Raw genomic sequence first — 27,375 nt, forward strand, 5'->3', positions numbered from 1 at the left:
CGAAAATCTGACGATTTGTGTGTGGTATGATCATTTTCATGCAATCTTGCGTATCAGCATGTGTTTTGAGTGAATGCCTGCATGCATGTACAAAAGTGCTTCTTAGGAGCTGAAAAGCCGGTTTGCCGCAGTCTCAGCGCTCTAGCGTCTTTCTTTAATGCTTTTCGTGAATCTTTATGTAAGCGCATACATCTGACAAGCTTGAAATGGGCTGTTTCACCTTGTTTCCAATGAAACATGATAGGACAGAATGTTTGTGTCAGATATCGGGAAAAAAACGCCTTTTTTACAATATTTTATGCTAAATAATATAAAATATATTAGTTCATATTAGAGGGCCAATATGTTGATTAAAAAAAAGATTTACTCTCGAAAATCTGATGATTTGTGTGTGGTTTGATCATTTTCATGCAATCTTGCGTATCAGCATGTGTTTTGAGTGAATGCCTGCATGCATGTACAAAAGTGCTTCTCAGGAGCTGAAAAGCCGTTTGCCGCAGTCTCATCGCTCTAGCGTCTTTCTTTAATGCTTTTTCGTGAATCTTTATGTAAGCGCATACATCTGACAAGCTTGAAATGGGCTGTTTCACCTTGTTTCCATGAAACATGATAGGACAGATTGTTTGTGTCAGATATCCGGAAAAAAAAACGCCTTTATTACAATACTTTATGCTAAATAATATAAAATATATTAGTTCATATTAGAGGCCAATATGTTGATTAAAAAAAGATTTACTCTCGAAAATCTGATGATCTGTGTGAGGTATGATCATTTTCATGCAATCTTGCATATCAGCATGTGTTTTGAGTGAATGCCTGCATGCATGTACAAAAGTGCTTCTCAGGAGCTGAAAAGCCGTTTGCCGCAGTCTCATCGCTCTAGCGCCTTTCTTTAATGCTTTTTCGTGAATCTTTATGTAAGCGCATACATCTGACAAGCTTGAAATAGGCTGTTTCACCTTGTTTCCATGAACATGATAGGACAGAATGTTTGTGTCAGATATCGGGAAAAAAAACGCCTTTTTTACAATATTTTATGCTAAATAATATAAAATATATTAGTTCATATTAGAGGCCAATATGTTGATTAAAAAAAAGATTTACTCTCGAAAATCTGATGATCTGTGTGAGGTATGATCATTTTCATGCAATCTTGCGTATCAGCATGTGTTTTGAGTGAATGCCTGCATGCATGTACAAAAGTGCTTCTCAGGAGCTGAATACGCGGTTTGCCGCAGTCTCATCTCTCTAGCGTCTTTCTTTAATGCTTTTTCGTGAATTTTTATGTAGGCGCATACATCTGACAAGCTTGAAATGGGCTGTTTCACCTTGTTTCCATGAAACATGATAGGACAGATGTTTGTGTCAGATATCGGGAAAAAAACGCCTTTATTACAATACTTATGCTAAATAATAAAATATAATAGTTCATATTAGAGGCCAATATGTTGATTAAAAAAAAGATTTACTCTCGAAAATCTGATGATTTGTGTATGGTTTGATCATTTTCATGCAATCTTGCGTATCAGCATGTGTTTTGAGTGAATGCCTGCATGCATGTACAAACGTGCTTCTCAGGAGCTGAATAGCCGTTTGCCGCAGTCTCATCTCTCTAGCGTCTTTCTTAATGCTTTTTCGTGAAATCTATGTAAGCACACATCTGACAAGCTTGAAATGGGTTGTTTCACCTTGTTTCCATGAAACATGATAGGACAGTGTTTGTGTCAGATATCGGAAAAAAACGCTTTTTTTACAATATTTTATGCCAAATAATATAAAATATAATAGTTCATATTAGAGGCCAATACGTTGATTAAAAAAAAGATTTACTCTCGAAAATCTGACGATTTGTGTGTGGTATGATCATGTTCATGCAATCTTGCGTATCAGCATGTGTTTTGAGTGAATGCCTGCATGCATGTACAAAAGTGCTTCTCAGGAGCTGAAACGCGGTTTGCCGCAGTCTCAGCGCTCTAGCGTCTTTCTTTAATGCTTTTTCGTGAAATCTATGTAAGCACACATCTGACAAGCTTGAAATGGGCTGTTTCACCTTGTTTCCATGAAACATGATAGGACAGAATGTTTGTGTCAGATATCGGGGGAAAAAAACGCCTTTTTTACAATACTTTATGCTAAATAATATAAAATATAATAGTTCATATTAGAGGCCAATAAAATTATGTTAAGATTAAAAATAAAAAAGATTTACTCTCGAAAATCTGATGATCTGTGTGAGGTATGATCATTTTCATGCAATCTTGCGTATCAGCATGTGTTTTGAGTGAATGCCTGCATGCGTGTACAAAAATGCTTCTCAGGAGCTGAGAAGCCGTTCGCCGCAGTCTCAGCGCTCTAGCGCCTTTCTTTAAAGCATTAAATCCTCTAAAAACATGAAAAAACCTATTTACCTAGTAAAGTTTATACTCTCAAGATTTTTTTTAAGCCCACACACAAAGCATAATATGATTCATAGCCGTCATCTATTTGAAATTTTTTTTGGAGTAAACTGACCTAGGTGGCGCTAGACCAGTTTTTCCCTTAGCTTTAGACGCTTCCCTTTCTTCACTGGGGTAATATTTTCCAAAACCAATATCCCACAAAAATCCCCACAGGTCCAAGGAACTGGAATCTGTAAGCCTAAACACTTTGGTCGCCTCGCAAATATTCCGTTTGTGTTCCGAAAACTGGAAACAGTAGTGCGCCACCATCTTGTTTTTCGGCTTTAACTTCTCATTGGGGGTTTCAAAAATTTACGTCATATTTATAGCCCAGGGCCTAACGAATCAAACAAGCCTTCACTTGAGCCAATCGGTGCTTGTATTGCAGAGATAGATGGCTGAGAAACCAATGATGTCATGACATCATTTTTGGAAACCCGCATTTGACTGACAATTACTCCTTCCAATAGCAATGAAATGGTCCGGGACCTCTACAGCTCTTTAGCCAATAAGGAGACGATTCCAACGGTATGCAACATGTCACATCTCCGAAGCCTGAGGCACGCAAAGAAATTATTAAGGTACGCAAAGAAATTATTGCGCAATCCTCGACTTTTTCTCACTCACACTGCTCAGGGTGTCAGGTTACAGGCCTTTTTTCACAGCAGACTTGTAGACAGAGAGGCTCTGTGTGTTTTAGGCCTTTTAAACTGAGCATGCAGTCTTTTAATTCAAAGTTATACAGTAAACAAGTACACAAAAACACATGACCGGACAGACATGTCCGTAGAAAAATATTTTTATTGAAGCCAATTTTGGGTCTTTTGACTTGAATTTTTTTTTGGTGAAAGCCAAGACATGTGGCTATGACCCTCAGTTGTTATTTGGTCCCTAACATGTTCCAGAGAAATAAGATTAAACAGTTTATCAGGAAAACAACTCATGCGGAAATCAAAACCTTCCATTCTAGCCTCTGTAACTTTGTGCCAGTAAGGCCTAGAATCAATCTGACACTTGTATCTGAAACTAGAGAATCTCTTCTTTCCAATGAGACCAGGTATGTGTCCCCTCTGTGTCAAAGTATGTGGGAGCTGTACCACTTTTTGTTGGGTAGGTCATGTAGGCGAAAAACCTGCAATAGGGGGCGAGATCCCTAAGAGTGTTTTGAACTTCTCACTGATACTTTTGTGATTCACTGTGTTTTGACAAGATTATAGCCTTGATATTTTGTTTCTTATTCAAAAGTGGTGACAGAAAAAACTCAGCACCCCCAACCTGAAAAAATTATACTTCTAGTTTTAAATCACTATCCTTTTTACTTTTACTTGAGTAGATTTGTGAAGAAGAAGCTGTACTCCTACTCCGCTACATAAGGCTACAATGAGCTCGTTACTTTTCTTTTTACCTCTTTGGTATTCTACGCATTAATTATGTTGGCTTTGTAGAAGCCAACATTCTGATTTCCGTTATAAGCTTTATTATGATATTATTATGATAATTCTGATTAATTCCATTCTGATTTCCGTTATAAGCTTATTATTATTATTATTATTATTATTATTATTATTATTATTATTATTATTATTATTATTATTATGTTGGCTTCTACAAAGCCAACATTCTGATTTCCGTTATAGCTTATAATTATTATTATTATTATTTTTATTCTTATTATTCTTAGACAAAAACTTTATTAAAAAAATGCGGCCTAAGATGTCACGTGTAGCCCCGCCCCCAAAACAAGCAAAATTAAAAATTTACACAACATGAACATGTGACATATCAAAACACTCAGCACAATGAGGGGAACTGCCCCACGTGTATTCTGGTCACGTCACGTGACGTCACGTGATGTCACATGTAGCCCCGCCCCCAAAACAAGTGAAATCAAACATTTGCACAAGATGGACATGTGACAAATCAAAACACTCAGCACATTGAGGGGAACTGCCCCATGGGTATTCTGGTCACGTCACGTGACGTCACGTGATTTCACATGTAGCCGGCCCGAAAAAGAAGCAAAATTAAAAATTTGCACAACATGGACATGTGACATATCAAAACACTCAGCACAATGAGGGGAACTGCCCCACGGGTATTATGGTCATGTCACGTGACGTCACGTGATGTCACATGTAGCCCCGCCCCAAAAACAAGCAAAATTTAAAATTTGCACAAGATGGACATGTGACATATCAAAACACTCAGCACAATGAGGGGAACTGCCCCACGGGTATTATGGGCACGTCACGTGACGTCACATGTAGCCCTGCCCCCAAAACAAGAGAAATCAAAATTTTGCACAACATGGACATGTAACATATCAAAACACTCAGCACTATGAGAGGAACTACCTCACGGGTATTCGGATCACGTCACATGCTCATATCCGCTCACCTCCAATAGTATTGGCACTCTAGCGGTCCAGTAGCTTTTACAATCTTTTTGTCAACTCGCCTCCAAAATGCACCGGCCTTGGCGAATACTTGCACCGTCAAAGCCAACATCAAAGTTTGTCGTGATGAACTTTACAAATCTAGTTATTATTATTATTATTATTAGACAAAAATTTATTTAAAAAAAATGCGGCCTAGGGCGTTCGAGCCACATGCACCAAATTCGGATATGTCGTAGGCCCTGGTCTGAAGTTTGTTGCTTCTATTTTTCTAAGCGATCGGAATTCCGGCATTCCCGGTTCGGAAGCTCAAAGTGGCCTTTTTTCCTATAGACTTCCATTATAAACTTCTGAGGTTTGTATTCGGCAAGTTTTCGAGCGATTTACACCGAACTCGGACAGGTTCTTTAGGACCTTACTCCGGACCAAATTTTTATTTCGGAGTTCCGATGGAATTTTCGGTTTTCCCGTAGTCGACGATCGAACATCCCATAGACTTGAATAGGGAATTCCGAAAAGTCCTCTAAGCTCTCACACATGCAATACATCCAACATTAAGAATTGCATGTACTGTTCTATGCAGTATAATAAGTAGAATCCCATAATGACTGCAGTATTGACATGAAATGTCCAAACCCTCAGTAGCCACTTTTTGCCAAAAGATTTGGCACCCCACCGGGTATTCTGGTGACGTCACTCGACACCACGTGACGTCACATGTAGCCCCGCCCCCAAAACAAGCGAAATCAAAAATTTGCACAACATGGACATGTGACATATCAAAACACTCAGCACAATGAGGGGAATTGCCCCACGGGTATTCTGGTCACGTGAGGTCACGTGAGGTCATGTGACATCACGTGAAAATTAAAAATTTGCAAAACAGGGACATGTGACATATCAAAACACTCAGCACAATGAGGGGAACTGCCCCATGGGTATTCTGGTAACGTCACATGACGTCACGTGATGTCACATGTAGCCCCGCCCCAAAAACAAGCAAAATTTAAAATTTGCACAACTTGGACATGTGACATATCAAAACACTCAGCACAATGAGGGGAACTGCCCCACGGGTATTATTGGCACGTCACGTGACGTCACATGTAGCCCTGCCCCCAAAACAAGAGAAATCAAAATTTTGCACAACATGGACATGTGACATATCAAAACACTCAGCACTATGAGAGGAACTACCTCACGGGTATTCGGATCACGTCACATGCTCATATCCGCTCACCTCCAATAGTATTGGCACTCTAGCGGTCTAGTAGCTTTCACAATCTTTTTGTCAACTTGCCTCCAAAATGCACCGGCCTTTGCGAATTCTTGCACTGTCAAAGCCAACATCAAAGGTTGTCGCGACGAACTTTACAAATATAGTTATTATTATTATTATTATTATTATTATTATTATTATTATTATTATTTTTGGACAAAAATGTATTAAAAAAATGCGGCCTAGGGCGTTCGAGCCACATGCACCAAATTTGGATATGTCGTAGACGCTGGTCTGAAGTTTGTTGCTTCTATTTTACTAAGCGATCGGAATTCCAGCATTCCCGGTTCGGAAGCTCAAAGTGGCCTTTTTTCCCATAGACTTCCATTATAAACTTTTGAGCTTTGTAATTCGGCAAGTTTTCGAGCGATTTACACCGAACTCGGCAGGTTCTTTAGGACCTTACTCCGGACCAAATTTTTATTTCGGAGTTCCGATGGAATTTTTGGTTTTCCCGTAGTCGACGATCGAACATCCCATAGACTTGAATAGGGAATTCCGAAAAGTCCTCTAAGCTCTCACACATGCAATACATCCAACATTAAGAATTGCATGTACTGTTCTATGTAGTATAATAAGTAGAATCCCATAATGACTGCAGTATTGACATAAAATGTCCAAACCCTCAGTAGCCACTTTTTGCCAAAAGTATTGGCACCCCACCGGGTATTCTGGTGACGTCACTCGACACCACGTGACGTCACATGTAGCCCCGCCCCCAAAACAAGCGAAATTAAAAATTTGCACAACATGGACATGTGACACATCAAAACACTCAGCACAATGAGGGGAACTGCCCCACGGGTATTCTGGTCACGTCATGTCACGTAAGGTCATGTGACATCACGTGAAAATTAAAAATTGCACAACATGGACATGTGACATATCAAAACACTCAGCACAATGAGGGAAACTTCCCCATTGGTATTATGGTGACGTCACGTGATGTCACATGTAGCCCCACCCCAAAAACAAGCAAAATTAAAAATTTGCACAAGATGGACATGTGACATATCAAAACACTCAGCACAATGAGGGGAACTGCCCCACGGGTATTATGGTCACGTCACATTACGTCACGTGTAGCCCCACCCCCAAAACAAGCGAAATCAAAAATTTGCACAACATGGACATGTGACATATCAAAACACTCAGCACAATGAGGGGAACTGCCCCACGGGTATTCTGGTCATATCACGAGACGTCACGTGTAGCCACGCCCCCAAAACAAGCGAAATCAAAAATTTGCGCAACATGGACATGTGACATATCAAAACACTCAGCACATTGAGGGGAACTGCCCCACGGGTATTCTGGTCATGTCACGTGACTTCAAGTGACGACACGTGAAAATTTAAAATTTGCACAACATGGACATGTGACATATCAAAACACTCAGCACAATGAGGGGAACTGCCCCATGGGTATTATGGTCACGTCACGTGACGCCATGTGTAGCCACGCCCCCAAAACAAGCGAAATCAAAAATTTGCACAACATGGACATGTGACATATCAAAACACTCAGCACAATGAGGGGAACTGCCCCACGGGTGTTATGGTCACGTCACATGACGTCACGTGAGGTCACGTGAAGTCACTTGAAAATTAAAAATTTTCACAACATGGACATGTGACATATCAAAACACTCAGCACAATGAGGGGAACTGCCCTACGGATATTATGGTCACGTCACGTCACGTCACGTGAGGTCACGTGTAGCCCCGCCCCCAAAACAAGCAAAACTAAAAATTTGCACAACATGGACATGTGACATATCAAAACACTCAGCACAATGAGGGGAACTGCCCCACGGGTATTATGGTCACGTCACGTGACGTCAAGTGATGTCACATGTAGCCCCGCCCCAAAAACAAGCAAAATTAAAAATTTGCACAGCATGGATATGTGATATATCAAAAAATGCAGCACAATGAGGGGAACTGCCCCACGGGTATTATGGTCACGTCACATGACGTCACGTGATGTCACATGTAGCCCCGCCCCAGAAACAAGCAAAATTAAAAATTTGCACAGCATGGACATGCGATATATCAAAACACTCAGCACAATGAGGGGAACTGCCCCACGGATTTTATGGTGACGTCACGTGATGTCACATGTAGCCCCGCCCCAAAAACAAGCAAAATTAAAAATTTGCACAGCATGGACATGCGATATATCAAAACACTCAGCACAATGAGGGGAACTGCCCCATGGATATTATGGTGACGTCACGTGACGTCACGTGTAGCCCCGCCCCCAAAACAAGCGAAATCAAACATTTGCACAACATGGACATGTGACATATCAAAACACTCAGCACAGTGAGGGGAACTGCCCTACGGGTATTCGGATCACGTCACATGCTCATGGCCGATCACCTCCAAAAGTATTGGCACCCTAGCGGTCCAGTAGCTTTCACAATCTTTCTGTCCACTCGCCTCCAAAATGCACCGGCCTTTGCGAATTCTTGCACCGTCAAAGCCAACATCAAAGTTTGTCGCGACGAACTTTACAAATCTAGTTATTATTATTATTATTATTATTCTTAGACAAAAATTTTTAAAAAAAAATGTGGCCCAGGGCGTTCGAGCCACATGCACCAAATTCGGATATGTCGTAGACCCTGGTCTGAAGTTTGTTGCTTCTATTTTTCTAAGCGATCGGAATTCCGGCATTCCCGGTACGGAAGCTCAAAGTGGCCTTTTTTCCCATAGACTTCCATTATAAACTTTTGAGGTTTGTAATTCGGTAAGTTTTCGAGTGATTTACACCGAACTCAGACAGATTCTTTAGGACCTCACTCCGGACGAAGTTTTTATTTCGGAGTTCCGACGGAATTTTCGGTTTTCCCATAGTCGACGATCGAACATCCCATAGACTTGAATAGGGAATTCCGAAAAGTCCTCTAAGCTCTCACACACACAATTACATCCAACATTAAGAATTGCATGTACTGTTCTATGCAGTATAATAAGTAGAATCCCATAATGACTGCAGTATTGACATGAAATGTCCAAACCCTCAGTAGCCACTTTTTGCCAAAAGTATTGGCACCCCACCGGGTATTCTGGTGACGTCACTCGACACCACATGACGTCACGTGTAGCCCCGCCCCCAAAACAAGCGAAATCAAAAATTTACACAACATGGACATGTGACATATCAAAACACTCAGCCCAATGAGGGGAACTGCCCCATGGGTATTCTGGTCACGTCACGTGACGTCACGTGTAGCCCCGCCCCCTAAACAAGCAAAATCTAAAATTTGCACAACATGGACATGTGACATATCAAAACACTCAGCACAATGAAGGAAACTACCCCACGGGTATTCTGGTCACGTCACGTGACGTCACGTGTAGCTCCGCCCCCAAAACAAGCGAAATCAAAAACTTGCACAACATAGACATGTGACATATCAAAACACTCAGCACAATGAGGGGAACGGCCCCACGGGTATTATGGTCATGTCACGTGACGTCACATGTAGCCCAGCACCAAAAACAAGCAAAATTAAAAATTTGCACAACATGGACATGTGACATATCAAAACACTCAGCACATTGAGGGGAACTGCCCCACGGATATTATGGTCATGTCACGTGACGTCACGTGATGTCTCACATGTAGCCCAGCACCAAAAACAAGCAAAATTAAAAATTTGCACAACATGGACATGTGACATATCAAAACACTCAGCACAATGAGGGGAACTGCCCCACGGGTATTCTGGTCACGTCACATGACGTCACGTGAGGTCACGTGTAGCCCCTCCCCCAAAACAAGCGAAATCAAAAATTTGCACAACATGGACATGTGACATATCAAAACACTCAGCACATTGAGGGGAACTGCCCCACGGGTATTCTGGTCACGTCACGTGACGTCACGTGTAGCCCCGCCCCCAAAACAAGCGAAATCAAAAATTTGCACAACATGGACATGTGACATATCAAAACACTCAGCACAATGAGGGGAATTGCCCCACGGGTATTCTGGTCACGTCACGTGACGTCACGTGTAGCCCCACCCCCAAAAGAAGCGAAATAAAAATTTTGCACAATCTGGACATGTCACATATCAAAACACTCAGCACAATGAAGGGAACTACCCCACGGGTATTATGGTCACGTCACATGCTCATGTCCGATCACCTCCAAAAGTATTGGCACCCTAGCGGTCCAGTAGCTTTCACACTCTTTCTGTCCACTCAACTCCAAAATGCACCGGCCTTTGCGAATACTTGCACCGTCAAAGCCAACATCAAAGTTTGTTGCGACGAACTTTACAAATCTAGTTTTAATGTTTTTTTTTTGACAGGGAGAGAAACTTCCGCTAAGGCGTGACTGTGTTTCACCAATGAAACGTAGTTGTGCAGTCTTGTCACGTTACTATACTCAATCTCAGCGGGAGGACAGGTTAGTTAGCAACACAAAGTTGAAGTTTAACGGTGAAGTTTAATAGTGACATAACTGAGTGATTTTTTGGTGAAATAGTTTGTTTCTTCATGTTTTCACACACGCTTTACGTTGACCGGTGTGCAGTTTTCTGTTCAGCATGCCTGGTATGAAATGTGTGTGTTTCCTTCTGTTGTTCTGTCACTGGAGACACACACACAGTTTATGAGAATTGATGGGCTGCCTCATTCTAGTTCTGCCTGGTAAAAAAGTAAAAAGGTTTGGAAATTTGTGTTACGTGTGCGTATTTATTTTTTATTTATTTTATTTATTAAGTACTTGAATTTTCCTGAATTATTTTAATTTAAGCTATTTTGTAATTAATTAATTTTAATTTATTTTATTGATTGGATGAGCCATAATTTGCCTAAAGATTATTTTGTATTTTTGTCTGCCTGATTGTTGTGTTACAAAATAAATTAGACCTTACTCAACAGTTACTCAGTACTTGAGTAGTTTTTAACCAACCTCTTATTCAATTATTTGGATGTCTACTTTTTACTTTTATTTGAGTCATATTATTCTGAAGTAACAGTACTTTTACTTGAGTACAATTTTGGCTACTCTACCCACCTCTGTATATATACACCTACAGTTTTGATCTTAGGCTTTTCAATAATCAGCATTTAATGTGTTATTTTAAAAAAGACTACAATTTTTTGATTAAAACTAGACTAAAATGACGAGACTTTTAGTCAACTAAAACTTGTGAATATGTGAATGACTAAATATGACTAAAACTAACAAGGACATTTGGCCCAAGACTAAGACTAAATTAAAAATAGGTGACGAAAATGAACACTATTTCAATCACTATTTCACTATTTTCACACCCATTCTTTCGGAAACATCTTGCTGTCACTTGCAGTGAAACACCAGTTGTTGATGGCTTTTCACTTTTATCATTCAGAAAACTTTAAACCATCACTTTCTGTTTCACATGTGTCCAATGTCAATTTGGATTTGCTACATAATTTCCAAACAAATCTTTAATAGTGATGGCAAACACTGCATCTTGTTACGGAACAAGATATACAGTAAAGGTATGATTCTGACTTATGGTTCCACTGCTGGACTTCCAGACTTTGTTCAGATACACCAGCTGATGGTTGTAAACAACTCTGTAGGCTTTATAGTGAAAACACATAGAGCCTGTTACAATGAGCATTTGAGGTCTTTTGAACTGGATGCACCTGGCCGTGTTAAAGTACTTCTCCAGGAAGACTTGAGTGAGCTGCATACTGTACACTGTCAGGGGAAAGTGTATGGTGATTTTGAAGCGTATGTTTTAATGTAAAAAAAACAAACAAAGAAAGCAAAAATAAACTACCTCCCTCCACACTCTTCTATGGTAACAATACAGAGTCTAGAGAAAGAATGGGTGGAGCTTCTTGATGAAGTCAAGATAAGGGATAACTGGAGAAATATTAATATAAAAATGGCCAGCACTTTCTCCTACTGCCATCAGGATATAGTTGAAAATAGTCCTTCAATAGCAAGTATTCAGTAAAGATGGCCTGCTTTGTTCGACACCTCTCAGGTATCTACATTTATTTCCTTGTTTTAATTTTGCTCTAAATTTGTCTGAGATTTGAGTAATGTATTGTTGTCTTTTTAGGTCAAAGAAGAATTCAGGAGGTTAACAGCTGTTGAGCTGGAAACAACATTCATGGCCAACCTGGACAAACACACAGATGCTGTCTTTGTTTCGCACCAAGGAAGGAAATGCTGGACAGCAAATTAGTGAAATTTTGAGTATGCTAAACCAGGTATGTGGCTAGTTTGTTGTCAAAAAGGATTGTCATAAGTACCAGAACTTCAGTACCATGTTGAAATTGAAATGTTAAAGGGTTAGTTCACGCAAAAATGAAACTTCTGTCATCAATTACTCACCTTCATGTCGTTCCACACCTGTAAGAACTTCATTCATCTTCAGAACACAAATTAAGATATTTTTGATGAAATCCGATGGTATCTGATCCGAACACATAAGCTGCAAGAAAGTTGAAACATGGTTAAAATAATCATCATAAATACATTGGTTCATCTTTAATGTTATGAAGCAATAATACTTTTTGTATGCATGGATATAGATTTGTTCGTTCTTTATAAACTTTTTAAATCATGAAAGTTATAATTGTGTAGGCTGACTATGGAGGGACAGAAATCACACAGATTTCATCAAAAAGATTTTTTGATTGAGTTTTTGTTCCAAAGATGAATGAAAGTATTACGGATGTGGAACAACATGAGAGTGAACTAACCCTTTTAAATGATGACCCACAAAAATTTTAAATTCTGTTATTGTTTACTCATTCTTGTGACATCCCTGATGTATATCATCTTTGTTCAGATGAGCCCAAACTTAAATTTTTAGAAATGTAATCCATCTCTGAGTCTATATGCAAGTGGTTGGATACCACCAAGTTGACGCTTTAAAAACCAATGTAAAGCGAATATATTACTGTCGCATACAACTGTAGTGTATGAATCTACTGTATGTCTCCAGAGTAGAAAGATGGGTATAATCATCGTTTTCGGCCAACTCATCCATGCATTCATAGATTCATGCTCAATGTAAACATCAGCACATTGTGATGTGTTGTTAAATTCAAAGAAGTGACAGTCCTAAGTGATTCCACATCACTTCTCATGAGTTTCAAAAGACACATGTCACACTTTACAACTGATGTAACTTCAATGCAGTCATGAACCAATGAATGACAGACGACCAAAAAAACAGTGGTTTATAATTTAAGACTAAAATATTACGAATTGTCTGAAATAGGGGTAACTACGGTCATATGAATTATCATTATGTTTGTGTTGCTTGAGTTTGATAATCCCATTCACTTGCATTAAATGGAGTCAATGTTAGCTAAAAATTAGCTTAAGCAATTTCAAATCATTGTTGTGGTGTATAGCAGTAGAAACTGAGTGTATTTTTCTATTCTTTCTCTGCCTTCATTCCCAAACTCTTTACAGCCTCTGTATAATTGTGATTTTGTGTGTATGCACCATGAAAAGCTAAATTTTGTTTTATGTACTTTTCAGAAAAGTACTGTGGAAAAATGTAGAGAAGTTGTACTTCGATGCTTAATTGTCTACCTCTCAAAAAATCCTGAGAATCTCATCAAGCATTATCACGTGAGCATCAAAAATTCTTATTTGGTTAAAATTATTCACATTTTCACAGATTCTGCAAGTGGTTCACAAACTTTCACGTCACTGTATATAAATCCATCACTGTATATATGTCACTTCAAATCTCATTTTGTGTGCAATGTATTTTTACCACTAAACAATACCAAGTGATGTTGCAAGTAAATGCACAATTATTATTATTTTTAAAGGATACTCATGGAAATGAGGAGGAACTGAAACTGCTCACATTGAACATCATCATGAAAGGTGGCTCAACAGAAGATCCTTTACAGACTGGAATAGTGCTGGAAGGCATAGCGGTGATGACAGGGTTGGCAGGCATTGCAAAGGCTTGTGTTTTTCTTCTTGGCCTAATTCATGCAATTAATCTCAGCTACCCCAAAGAGCTCAGATACTCTTTTGAGTTTTTTCAGAAGATCTTGCTGGAACTTGATGGCGGCAAACTTTCTCCAAAGGTTTACTCTTTCAAGAACAAACTTTTTTGTTGAAATTATGGTGTTCTGACCATTACGACTCAAAATATGTTTGTGTCACAAAGACATGTTTAGCACAAGACATCTGGTTCTATTACAATGGAACTCTGAATGTTTTCTCAGAAAGTTTGTTGAATGTTTCAAAAGTAAATTTTGGACAAATTTGAATATTTTAAGAAACGATGCAAAGAGAGAGGGGGGACGGGGGGGGGACACCTTGTTTTACTCTCAGGAAGTTGTGGTTTTGTTGTAGTTTTATTCTTAGCAAGTTTGTTTTTTTATGTTCCAAAAGTAAATGAGCAAGAAATTGTTACAATTGGGGCAGCATCAAAGAAGTTTCCTGTTGGAAGTAAACTTTCATTTGTTAATTTTACACATTTGTTGTACATTTATGATGTGTGGTTTTATGCTTCACCATTGCATTGCAGCCTGTTTCAAAAAATAAAGTAAAATGCTTTATTTTGTGTGATTTGCATGTGTAATTTATTTTAGTGGTGACATATGGTGACCCATACTAGGAATGTGTGCTCTGCGTTTAACCCATCCAAGCAGCAGTGCAGTATGCAGACCAATAGCTGATGATCTAAAAAAAACTTTAAATTTTATTATCACCTGTATGTCAAATTTATAAAATAACTAGCCAAACTTTTCAGTAATTTTGGTAAGTAATTTTGAGATATGGAGTAAAAAATTAGAGATACCAAGTTAAAGAGGTAAGGTAAATCCAAAACCTCAGATACTAAGTCAAAAATTTTGAAACAGAATTTCAAGATAGTTATTCACTAGCTTGGGATAGTAAACATTATAAAAAGTTGACACATGAGAGAAAAAAATCATTGTAAGTTACTAAGTGAAAATCTTAAAATGGTATGCAATAAGTTTGGTTAAGAAGTCAAAATTGTGGTAAGTCATTATTTTAAGACTGCTGCTGCCAAAAATAAAGAAAATGTTCTCCTTATTATTCCTTTATTATTTGGTATAAATTAGCTTTTTCCATACATATTTGATAAAAATAAACAAAGCAGCTTGAAAACTGCAGTTCAGGCACCTGTTATTTTATCTAGAGGAAATAATATATTTTCCTTTGTGTTCATTTATGTGCGTTTTAGATGTATAATAGTGCACAGATAAAGCTGTAAATTATCAAATACTAATGTATAACTCAAATATACTTAACTTGATCAACTGCTAATTCTGAAATGATTATAGGTGCCATTGTACTACTATTCATTCATTCATTTTCTACCGCTTATCCGAACTACTCGGGTCACAGGGAGCCTGTGCCTATCTCAGGCGTCATCGGGCATCAAGGCAGGATACACCCTGGACGGAGTGCCAACCCATCGCAGGGCACACACACTCTCATTCACTCACACACTACGAACAATTTTCCAGAGATGCCAATCAACCTACCATGCATGTCTTTGGACTGGGGGAGGAAACCGGAGTTGTACTACTATTACAAATGTAATTGTTTTGTTCATAGTATCTGAAAACCTTATGAACAAAATTAAACTGTATACATGCGATCACATGCTAATTTAAAAGAATTCTCACACATTGCATGGAGTTTGTATGCTGTATGCACTTGCACAACATACAGAACAGACTTTCGAACAGGACCATCTTAACTGCCCTAGACTAGTTTGAGTGATTGTTAGTTTCACCAATAATCTAAGCGATCGTCACAATTACCGAAACGGTTCAACGAGTAAGAATCCGTATTGCAAAAGTAGGTGGAGTTTTACATACTACGGCCGTAAACGTCGTCGTCACAGAATTCGATTCAGGAAGCCATTACGTTGCGCAGTTTAGTCAAGAAACACTTACTTTTTTACGTATTCTACGCACTTTTAAAATAGTTTCTTAAGTCCCATTCAAAATATTATGGCATCGCAGGCAAAGAAGAGAAAAATGAATTTCTCTGAAAGAGAGGTGGAAATCATCGTGGAGGAGATGGAAAAGCAAAAGCACATTTTGGTGAACCACTTCAACGCTGGCGTCACTCACATAGCCAAAAATAACGCCTGGATAGAGATTCTAAAGCGTGTAAACGCTGTGACCAACTGCCAGCGCGAGCTCGTCGAAGTGAAGAAGAAATGGTCTGATCTGAAAACCGAGGTTCGTCGTAAAGTGGCGCAAGCTCGCGCAGCGATAGAGGACACGGGGGACTGCACCACGGTACCGGTTATTCTTACTGCCATGCAGCAACGCATCTGTAACCTGCTTGGGGAAGCCACTATCATCAGCTTGCCTCCTGGAGAATCGGGAGAGCCGAGTGCGGAGATTGCGGTGCCGGTGACCGTTAGCACAGCCACTACTACCGTTACATTAACGCAGAGTAAGTCAATGGCGTTGCTGCAGCTCAAGTTTAGCGCTTATTTCTGTAAACCCTCAAAATAATGGTGAATAACGTCACCACAACCAAATATTAACAAATAACTTTGCGGCTACAGTCGAACCTCTGAGACAATAAGAAAGTATTACATTGTTTTGAGCTGTGGCCAAATACATAACTATATAATTCTGTAAGAACAAATATGGTTTGGGTTTATAATTTCCTGTCCGTTTTTTATTAACCGATCTTTTCAAAGACTTTTAAAGCCCATTAAGAACACACTACATTCAAATGCTTCTCAATAAGGTTTTTTCTTTCACTTTTTAAATCGTCAATAATTACTAGTAAATAACAATGATTATCTCATGGGGTGGGATTATATTTGAGCGGGGAAGCGAAAAAGTTAATGATGACTATGATAGAAAGTTTTTAATGCATTGCTTCATATGGGACCATATAGCCACCGAGCAGTCAGAGTGGGCATCATTTTACAATGGGCACATGAGGCTTAGAACTGGATCATGGAGCAATGGAAGAAGGTTGGCTTGGTCTGATTAATTACATTTTCTCTTACATCATGCAGATGTGTACTAGCTACCTAAATATTGAGGCAAAACAAGTACACTCCTTCATGGCAGCAGTATTCTCTAATATGAGTGGCATCTTTCAGCAGAATAATGCAACCTGCCATACTGCAAAAATTATATTTTTAATGAATAAAGAAGCAGATAGGATTTGATGCAGAGAAATACTTTTTTTTCCAGACATACACCAAGATTTTAAAAAAACAACAACAACTTTTTAGCAGGTATTTTATACATTGTCATCTTATAGTTTGGCAGTTGGCAATTTCCCTTGGCAGTTTCATGCATGCATTTAATTTCTATAGAACTCAAATCACTAGGGCCACAGATACCTCAGAAAATAATGTAGACACAAGACTGTAATTTTGAATACTATGCATTTATATTATTTCCAGCAAATCTGTCAAAGTCAGTCTGGAGGACTTCTGTGATTTCACATGGATTGACCCTACAGCTAAATGTTAACAATGGCATTTGGTGGACATGGGATCGAACTCACAACCTTCTGATTGGTAGCCTTAACCTTAACCACTAGGCTCCCACATGGCCCATACACACTCAACATTGCGTTTATTAGGAACACCAGCAAATTCATGAAGTTAGCTGATCAGTAGGCCTAATATTCCAGGAGTTGGGGTGCCAAATACATCTGTGAATTAGCAAAAGTTGTAACAATTGTACTGTTGTAACAATACAGTAATTTTCCATACTTACACAGTTTTTGCTTTCATTTTACAAGAGATCTTGTGTATTTTGTTTTTTTAGCTATTTAATGTTAAATGAAAGATATTAATTTATAAATGTGGTTCAAATTTTTAGAGAGTATGCATCAATGTTACTATCAGACAACTGTTAAGGAACACAGTGTGAGTGTTTTAGAAGTCTGTTTTGTACTTCCATTTCCATTTGTAGTCTGCAATTTTTATTTCAGTGGAAGCACCTCTTGTCTGATTGCCAGCTGTTTTCTGGAAGCGTTCTTGAGGCTTTTAGGGTCTTGAAAAGTCATCTGTCAAATGAAATACAACAACATCATGATGAAACATGGACACTACTGTAATCCAACTCTTTTAATATATTATCAATGAAAGTACCAGAAGAGTTGGAATTTGTACAGAGCATGTTTGTGGAAGGAGTATGCTTGTTCTTTCTGTACAAGTTCCTGTGTGTCCAAAGAATTCTTGCCCATACTAATTTTAGGGTACAGAAATTAACTCAACAGTCATTTCAGAAACAAAACTTTACTAATGCCCTCGAGTTGATGTTAGTTGTGACATTGAGTCTTGTATTTGAAGCTTCATTTTGCATCTTGATAGCAGGATGAATAGGGAAGAAATCAGAGACATGGCCGAAACGTACATGTAAAAATGAACAGTTGCACTATTAAGAATCAAAAATTTATTTGTATACTCAACAGAATTTAATAAAGAGAAAGGCAACAGGTTAGGTGTTTTGAGCTGGAACAGGTTTTTTAAACTGTACCTGTCCAGGGCTTGAGCACTCAGGGAAGCCTTTGAGAATCCAAACCTCCATGTAAAGCCCTATATAAAATTCAATATTAAGCCCTATTCAGATGGGACTAGTTTTACAGGGGGTCGTTAGAGAAATTTCAGTTTCACAGACGTACTTTGTGATTTTAATGTCTGTCTTTGTCGTGGCCTAATGGTTAGAGAGTCTGACTCGTAATCCTAAGGTTGTGGGTTCGAGTCTCGGGCCGGCCACGACTGAGGTGCCCTTGAGCAAGGCACCGAACCCCCAACTGCTCCCCGGGCGCCGCAGCATAAATGGCTGCCCACTGCTCCGGGTGTGTGTTCACGGTGTGTGTGTCTGTTCACTGCTGTGTGTTTGCACTTTGGATGGGTTAAATGCAGAGAATGAATTCTGAGTATGGATCACCGTACTTTGCCGTATGTCACGTCACTTTTTCTCACACAACCTGTGTAAAAATTCCAGAGCAAATTACCTACTGTTTTCAGCAAAATCGGTGCTTCTACTCCCGTCTGAATGCCGAAAATGTTTTTTCCAAAACGCATTTTCTTGTCTGTTTTGGTCAATGTGAACTACCGTATTAACCCTAGCACAACGGTATTCAAGTATCTGCTTTCTGCACACCAATAATGGATGTGAATGTGTTTGCTACCCTGCGAAGAAATAAATAAATGAAATCAACAAGAAGAGCCAAATCACTTAAATTGTTAAGACTGGCTACTGTAATATCAGTTTCAGGTAAGAGTCATTTCATTTCTATAGTCAATTACATAACGTGAAAATTATATAAAAACGTATTTATTCCAGTGGGTTTATAAGAAGTTCTATATAAAACCATATGATGTTAAACATTTTTACATTTGTTTTTTTTTATTATTTTTAATATTATAACATGTGTAATATTTTTATACACTTAAGTTAGGATGTTTACATTTTAAAGTGCTTAAATGTAAATTTACTTTTTACATTTAAAATTTTTTTTTTTACTTTCCTACTATTGATCGGTCATATGACCACACGCAATCCACGCATCCTCGACATGTGGTCTTGTGCAATACCCACATGTAAAACACAGACACTCCTACCTCTGTAATAAACACAGAGATGTTAGTCCCGCCCGAATCCATACATGAAATGACAGACGTCGGCTGAAAAAAATTCTAACTCAAACATTGTTTGTAAAACTAGTCCCGTCCGAATAGGGCTTTAGACATATATTTAAATGTGTTTGTATTTATCCCCAATGAGCAAGCCTGAGGTGACTGGGGCAACTGTGGCAAAGAAAAACTCCCTTATATGGAAGAGGAAGAAACCTTGGGAGGAAACAGAATCAAAAGGGAACCCATCCTCATTGAGGTGACACTGGAGGGTGTGATTATAAATTGTTATAAACACCGGATAGTGTTATTATTAACAATGTCCTTTCTACTGTCATATACAGTCAGACAATTGTGTATTGATTAGGAGGTTGTTGTCCTCACATGGAGACCACATGGAGTTGGTAACTTCTATTTGAATGTTTGCAATCCTCATGAGGTGGAATCCAAACAGGGCTGATGCATCTCTAGATGCCTCAAGATCTTCAAAGGATTGGCTTCTTCTCAATGAAGGTTTGAAATCTTCAAACTTTGCATGCCTCGTAATGTGTAAAAAAAAAAAAGAGAAGCAGTGGAGAGGAATTAGTGCAGCTGCTGTTTATAATATTAACCAGAACTAGATAATAATGTATATCTACTGGGTCACATTATTGTAGGATGTATTATGTGTATGCTTGGCTAAAGAGATATGTTTTTAATCTACATTTAAACTGGCCGATTGTGTCTGAGCCCAAAAAACAGTAAGGAAGGCTTATTCGAAGTTTTTTCCAGTTTAGGAGCTGAATATGAAAATGCTCTACCACCATTAGTAGACTTTGATATTCTGGGAACTACCAGAAGTCCTGAATTTTGTGATTAAATGGTATAGAGCCTTTCCCTTCAGGGGTCACCACAGCGAATCATCTCTCTCCATCTATCCCTATCTTCTGCATCCTCAACACTTGCACCCACTAGCTTCATATCCTCATTAATTCTCTTTGGCCTTCCCCTTTGCCTCCTGCCTGTCAGCTCCATGTCCAACATTCTTCTACCAATATATCACTCTCCCTCATCTGAACATGTCCAAACCATCTTAATCTGGCCTCCCTAACTTTGTCCCCCAAACGTCCAACATGAGCTGTCCCTCTGATGTACTCGTTCCAAATCCTGTCCAATCTTGTCACTCCCAAAGAGAACCTCAACATCTTCAGCTCGGCTACCTCTAGCTCTAGCTCAGTCTTCTGTCTCTTCGTCAGTGGCACTGTCTCTAAACCATATAGCATGGCCGGTCTCACCACTGTCCTGTACACCTTCCCCTTGATTCTTGCTGATATTTTCCTATCACACAGAACCCCTGACACCTTTCTCCACCCATAAGGGGGCGCTTGTAGTATCTGTAGCACCCTACTTCCAACATGCTTCAAATGACATGTTCTGCCGAGTTTTGCATCAATGAGCCATATCAGCACAATAATACAGCAAAGATGGATTTAATATTGAAGCCAAAAATGAAGGAACCTGTCTGGGCAGATTTTGGTTTCATACCTGATGAAAAAGATGGACAAAAGTCAGCAGTGTGTCTTAGAAACCACCTAAAGACACATCATCATCATCATCTCACTTGCCAAATTTTGCAAGGCTATTCCTTTTTATTCTGCTATTACAGACAAGTGGTCCAGCTCAAACATGACTCCGTACATTAGCTTTAAAGTGCATTACCTCTCATCTGACTGAACTCAATTTCAAATTTCTGAATGTGTGAAAATGGTTTTATTTGGAATCTACAATCTTTTCTTATGGTAACTGTATTGTGATGGTTTCTGTTATTTACAGGATTTTCATATTTCTGAAAGATACAGTATATTATTATTACTATATAATATTACTTATAATATTATTATTATTATTATTCACTGAATAAATAACTATATTCAATTTATTTAAATGTGTTAAGTGTGTTAATTGTATACAAACAATTAATCTTCAGTGCCCTAAAACAAACAATAAATCGTCATAATCACAATTATTTATTTGACAATTAACTGTCACCCAAATTTCATAATCATGACAGCCCTAAGCTTTAGGTGAGACTGGATTATGAGATCCTATCATTGGTACAACCGCTATTTTGTTCTTGATGCTATAAATTTTCTCAGTGAAGAAATCCATAAAGTTCTCACTACTAAACTGTGATGGAATACTGTTTTCAGATATCTGATTTTTTTTGTTAATCTAGCCACTGTGCTAAATAATAATCTGGGATAGTTTTCGTTATTTTCTATGATGGCTCAGGTGCTAAGCCCTAGCAGCTTTCAGCTTTTATGTCTATAGCTGGACATAGTGTCATTGTATGCCATTCTAAAAACCTCTAACTTAGTTCTCCACTTTCACTCGCGGGTTGGTGTCTTGAAGGCATGAATATGACTATTATACCATGGTGCAAGTATTTTGTCTCTAACCTTCTTTAATCGGATGGGAGCAACAGTGTCTAATGTTCTAGTGAAGATAGTGTCTATGCTGTTAGTCATTTCATCTAGATCAGAAGCTAGTAGTCAGACAAAAATGATTAACATATTAATCAAATTGATTAATTACAAACATTATAAATCTCTTATCAGATTATATTTATTTTAAAACATGTTCACTGAATATGGTAAGGCAGGTAGTTTATTATTACTCTTAGACAGCAGTAAAGACATTTAAACATAACTACTTTGTTTTTATTGTTTGTTGTTATTGTCAATATACAAGTGAATCAGATGTTGGTCTGCCTCCCTGTGGGCTGTTTCATGATCATCAGATATGAGTATTACTCTGATGGTGTTATCAGCAAACTTTAATATAGATTTGGAGGAATGGGTTTGGGGGAAGTCGTGAGTGAAGAGAATGAATAGGGCTGGGCTAAGCACACAGAAGGGCTCCTTTTTAATATTCTAATATTTCATAAATTGCTAATCTTCTGGAATGTAATACAGAATGTTAACATAGAATGGTGTGAAAAAACCTTGAGTAAACACTAGATACTGTGTTTGAAAATCTCATGAGATCAGCAGTTTATGAAATACTTATTCCAGTATCTGATACTAGCCCATCTGATACCAGTATCCATGCCACAAAGTCACAGAGATCACATTTTTTTCTTTATTTTTATGTGATGTGACCAGAAAACAAAATGTGCTGCTGACACCCAAAATCACAGTGAAGCATTTTAGGTCTGGTCGGCTATTCATGTTGAGATTACCAATGGTGAATTACCTACTTGCACAATGGATCGAAAAATCATTAAATTCTTTCTAACTTTACGCAATGCAAAACCATATGGCAGACATTTTTTGCCTTGTTTCCAAAGTTTAGCATGGATGAGACCGAAATATAAAGCATAACAATACAAACAATAATATTTAATAATATGAGAAGAACTTCAATTATACAACATGCACAAGAACAGGTTAAAATCCTTATATTGTTTTACTTTGTACAGCAGGTATTCAGCCAACATCTGGTGCCACCTGTGAAATGAAAACTCTAGAAGGTAAGCCTTTTAGACCATTTTTAAAGAAAAAGTCTAAAGAATTAGTTGCAGATTAATTAAATAACCATCATATACCAAAAGAACAATATGAAGAAATGGTTACAAATCAGACACAAAATATCAGGCAGTATACTACACTGGTTACAGGTATCATGTTACACTGATATAAAGTAAACTCCATGATTGATAATTCATCATTCTCAAATGTACGAAAATAATATGAAAAATACAAAATGAAATGCATTTTATAATCTTCATCGTCTTCATCATGCAAAATTGGTGCAAAATGTACATTCTTTCAGTTTCTTTAGGGCAATGCAACTCACAGAGCATATTTTACTTTGTGCACCTGTCAGCCACAGGTTGGAAGTGGTCACGAAGTATGTTGCCAAAAATAACTTCTGTGACATTTGTTTGCAAACTTTAAAATACAATTCTTAAGCAATGTATTTACAACATTGTAAACCAGTAAGAGAATAAGAGAATGATTCACCTGGATTGTTTGTTTTGGGATGAAAGGTTACCTGAAATTTCAGACACTACCTGTGTCAGACACTACCTGTGGCTTGCAGAGTTTCATGCATTGCTCATACAGCACATATGTGATGCTGTTTGAATTAACGGGAAGAGTGCTACCAGCCTATGAGGCTACTTTTCTTCTATACAGCTTTGGTATATTGATAATGATATTTTGTCCAGTATACGTTGACTGAAGACTAAACCATCCAATTATTCCAACTCTCCCTTGTCTCTTTCCATACCTGTGTTGCTTGTGGTTGACAATTCTCTAATGTGTAAACAGTACATCAGTAAACATCGGTAAATGTCTTTGCTGTTGTACTCGCAAAACAAAAAGGTGTAGTGATATATGCCTACTGGCATCATCTTTAGAAAAGAAAGATTAATTATTGCGATAATAATTATTTTAATATTTGTTGTATCACCCAGTCAGTTAGGATATTGTTAAGCACCTCAGGTTAGCACACACTCTGGAGCACCCATTAGGATACAGATGTTTTTAATCACTCATATGAATAATAAAAAATGCTTGATAAATATTTTCATACTGAAACTATTTTTTTAAAGAAATATGTTTTTTTGTGTCAGTCAGTTAGTGTGGGTTGGGCAGTTCTATTTTAGTTTCTCCTATCACATTGTCTGATTTAAATCATACATAGAAGGTTATACTGAAATGCATGGTTTACTGTTTATTATATTTTCTGTCCAGCTTCTGGGGGCACTGAAATTTCCAGTATATAACTAATTATGCAGGATTTTAAATTATGTAAATTATGTAAAGTTGGTCAAACACCACCGCTCCTTGGGATGTAATGTGGCATCTTTAAAAATCACAGTTTCTGTAGATATGTCCCAGGTTACTACATCTTTTTTCATGCATTCTTTTTCTGAATCATGTTAATATGGAGGAAGGGTGGAATATAGTAGTATACTATTAATATTACAACACATTAAGTAAAAAATATAAATAAACTGATGTTTTTTTTGTGCACAATTTTTACATTTTTAATGTTTTGAAAATTAAAACATTAATTTGAATTACATAACAGTCAGACATTACAGATGGATTGTGTCATATTGAGTTCAGGATTTACTAAATTAAAACAATTCCTAAAATTCCTAAAGCTGCTTGGGGTCTAAAGTTTCCAAATCTAACACCAAAGTCTCAGTTATGCCTTGTCAAGCAGAGTAATATACAGCTATTGATATTTATAAATATTACTATTCCACACTTGGAAGAGATCTGGAAGAAGAGCTAAAATCCTTTCATCACCTTCCATCACCTTTTATCTTCAGCTATAGCTGGGGTCATAAGTATACATACACCTTACATAACCTTAAAAAAATGTAACTTCACATATGTATTCCATATGTATACACATATGTAGTCCAAACGATACAATAATACTTGAATTTAAAATGAACTGGACCAAACATTTACATACGCTTTATTCTTAATAGTATGTGTTGTTACCTGGATAATTTTAGTCCTGGTTTTGCTATGTACAGTTAAACCGTACACTTTTTCCTAAGGACAATCCTGAGTCCCTCATTTGACCTCACTGTGAAAAGTAGGCTCTCAACATCTTATAGCCAGTATTGGAAAAGTGTCACTTATTAGGAAGATGCTAAAAAAGCAGAGAATGTGCAGGACCTAGAGATTTTTCCTGAAGAACATTGGGGTGGTTTAACTGCTCAGGACAAACAAGGACTCAAACTCACGAATTACTATTATGACTATTAATTGACATATAAAATTAATTCCTTAAGCTGCCAGACATGAAAACCAGAAATACAATATGTTTCCTCTACATGTAACATTTATATTTTTCCTTTCAAAACAATTTATTGTCATAGCGTCAGAGGTTGTGTTATAATTTTACAATTATTTTTTAGTGTCTAACACACTGAAGTATTTCTAGGATGTCTCTTAATGTAGTGCAACAGTTTAGTTTAAGTTAAATCTCATCATTTTGTGCTTGATTCAAATTAGTTGCCAAACATTTTAAATGACTATCACAGATTGATATATATTTTAAAATTCAAATACATGTTAGGTTGTTTATTTCTAATTTAAAAACTTAATTTAAGTAAGATTTTACTATAATTTGCAGTTGGTGTCTTCATGCTGAGAGCTCTTTTTGATACTTTTTTGTGTTTAAACTACTGCTTAATAAGATTGTGTATGTGATACAGTAGCTGAGACCACATACCACACTCTGGAGGAGGGCATGGTAGAGTACTGCACAACAGAGACACCAGTCACTGTTACAAATGAAGCCCCTGTGGAGGCTATGGCAACGCAGTCTGAGTGCTCAGTAAAGCCACAGGAGCTGAAGAGCCGCATTGCACTGAACTCTGCCAAGCTGTTGCAAGAGCAGCGTGTCACCAACCTACATGTGCGTGAAATCGCCCAACACTTGGAGAACCAGAATGACCTGCTACAGATGATCCGCCGCTCACAGGAAGCACAAGCCTGTGCCCAGGAGAGACAAGCACAAGCCCTCGAAGGTACACAGGCCACCCTTCTTGCCCTCATCCAGATGTTCAAGCCTGCTCTGAAGGACTTGAGAAAGTTCCTTCAAAATGCTAACAATGCTAATGTAACTGGAAACATTGAGACTGGCGAGGGGGTGGTGAACCTGCAACAGGTGGAAGATGGACAATAAACTGGCATGTTGTATTCTAAGGGAAATTAATTTTGTGTGTGTTGAAATATCCCTGATATTGTCCTACATTAAACCGTTTCATTTCAATTTTCATTTAGAGTGTCCTGTATTAAAGTGGTTCTCAAAGTGCTGTCTAGGAACCATAGGCAATGGAGTTCTTTTTTACTATTATTTTTTAATGGAATCTGTTTAACAGATTAAGAGCTCCCTGGCTCCAATAAGCTGGAGAACTACATGATACATGAATGTAGACTGTATGAATGATGACATTATACTGTCTTTCTTTTTCCAGCTATATTTTCATTTTAAAACCCTCAACTTTTCTCAACTTGCATGTAAGAATGAGCTTCCACTAAATCAACAGGGCCTCTGACGTTGCAAGTCAATAAACATGACAAATTACACTTGTCAACGCATTTTTTTAAAATTTTTTATAAATGTCTTACTGATTTCCCCTGGCTGATTTAAGATGGACAGAACTATATTTGATACAAATTACCTGGCTACCAATTAGAAATATCCATCTGCTTACATCAGTTCTTTTTTACAATAACCACAGGAATGGGATTTACTTCTGGGATAAAATGGGATTTTGAACTGCTGTTGTGGCTGTCAGTTTTGTGCTCAGTTTCCAACACTGAACATTTGATTGCTTTGGGAGGAAAGATTTTGTTGTATCTATAATGAATTTAGAAGTGACGTTGATTTAGTACTTTGAAGTTGCTCAAATGCTCCTCGTTACACAAGGCCATACTGCAAATGTAAATCACTCATAAGCTTTAAGAATTGAATAAGAAAGATTTGAATCGCAAAGAAAACCAGAGGTGAGCAACAAAAATTATGGAACACAGTTTTACTCTACTAAAAAGTTAGAAAGGCCAAAGTGTAGGGAAAGAAAAGATCTGCTCATGACCCAAAACATACTAGTTAATTGGGCAAGTGGTTCAGTTGATGTAGTG

The 27,375-nt window shown here is 37.9% G+C and overlaps 1 protein-coding gene across 6 annotated transcripts; it reads left to right on the forward strand.

The window, feature by feature from the left end:
- Window positions 1-15,980: 15,980 nt before the first annotated feature.
- On the forward strand, window positions 15,981-26,824 carry naif1 (nuclear apoptosis inducing factor 1). 6 transcript variants are annotated; one of them, XM_027167540.2, is made up of 3 exons: window positions 15,981-16,554; window positions 23,178-23,228; window positions 25,944-26,824. In XM_027167540.2, the coding sequence occupies exons 1-3, from the start codon at window positions 16,101-16,103 to the stop codon at window positions 26,414-26,416; spliced, it is 978 nt and encodes a 325-aa protein (XP_027023341.1). In that variant the 5' UTR covers window positions 15,981-16,100; the 3' UTR covers window positions 26,417-26,824. The 6 variants fall into 6 exon arrangements, with proteins under 6 accessions (XP_027023341.1, XP_027023342.1, XP_027023343.1 ...); XM_027167541.2 differs by having other exon boundaries at window positions 25,947-26,824; XM_027167542.2 differs by having other exon boundaries at window positions 23,181-23,228.
- The last annotated feature ends 551 nt before the right edge of the window (window positions 26,825-27,375 follow it).

The sequence above is a fragment of the Tachysurus fulvidraco genome, chromosome 14 (genome assembly GCF_022655615.1).
Source record: "Tachysurus fulvidraco isolate hzauxx_2018 chromosome 14, HZAU_PFXX_2.0, whole genome shotgun sequence".
Classification (NCBI taxonomy): domain Eukaryota; kingdom Metazoa; phylum Chordata; class Actinopteri; order Siluriformes; family Bagridae; genus Tachysurus; species Tachysurus fulvidraco.

Bases quoted from the DNA above. Each gene is read 5' to 3' on its own strand.
- naif1 (XM_027167540.2), top strand. From the start codon at position 16,101: ATGGCATCGCAGGCAAAGAAGAGAAAAATGAATTTCTCTGAAAGAGAG. The intron at 16,555-23,177 runs GTAAGTCAATGG...TACTTTGTACAG, and splicing joins TACCGTTACATTAACGCAGA to CAGGTATTCAGCCAACATCT. The intron at 23,229-25,943 runs GTAAGCCTTTTA...TATGTGATACAG, and splicing joins TGAAATGAAAACTCTAGAAG to TAGCTGAGACCACATACCAC.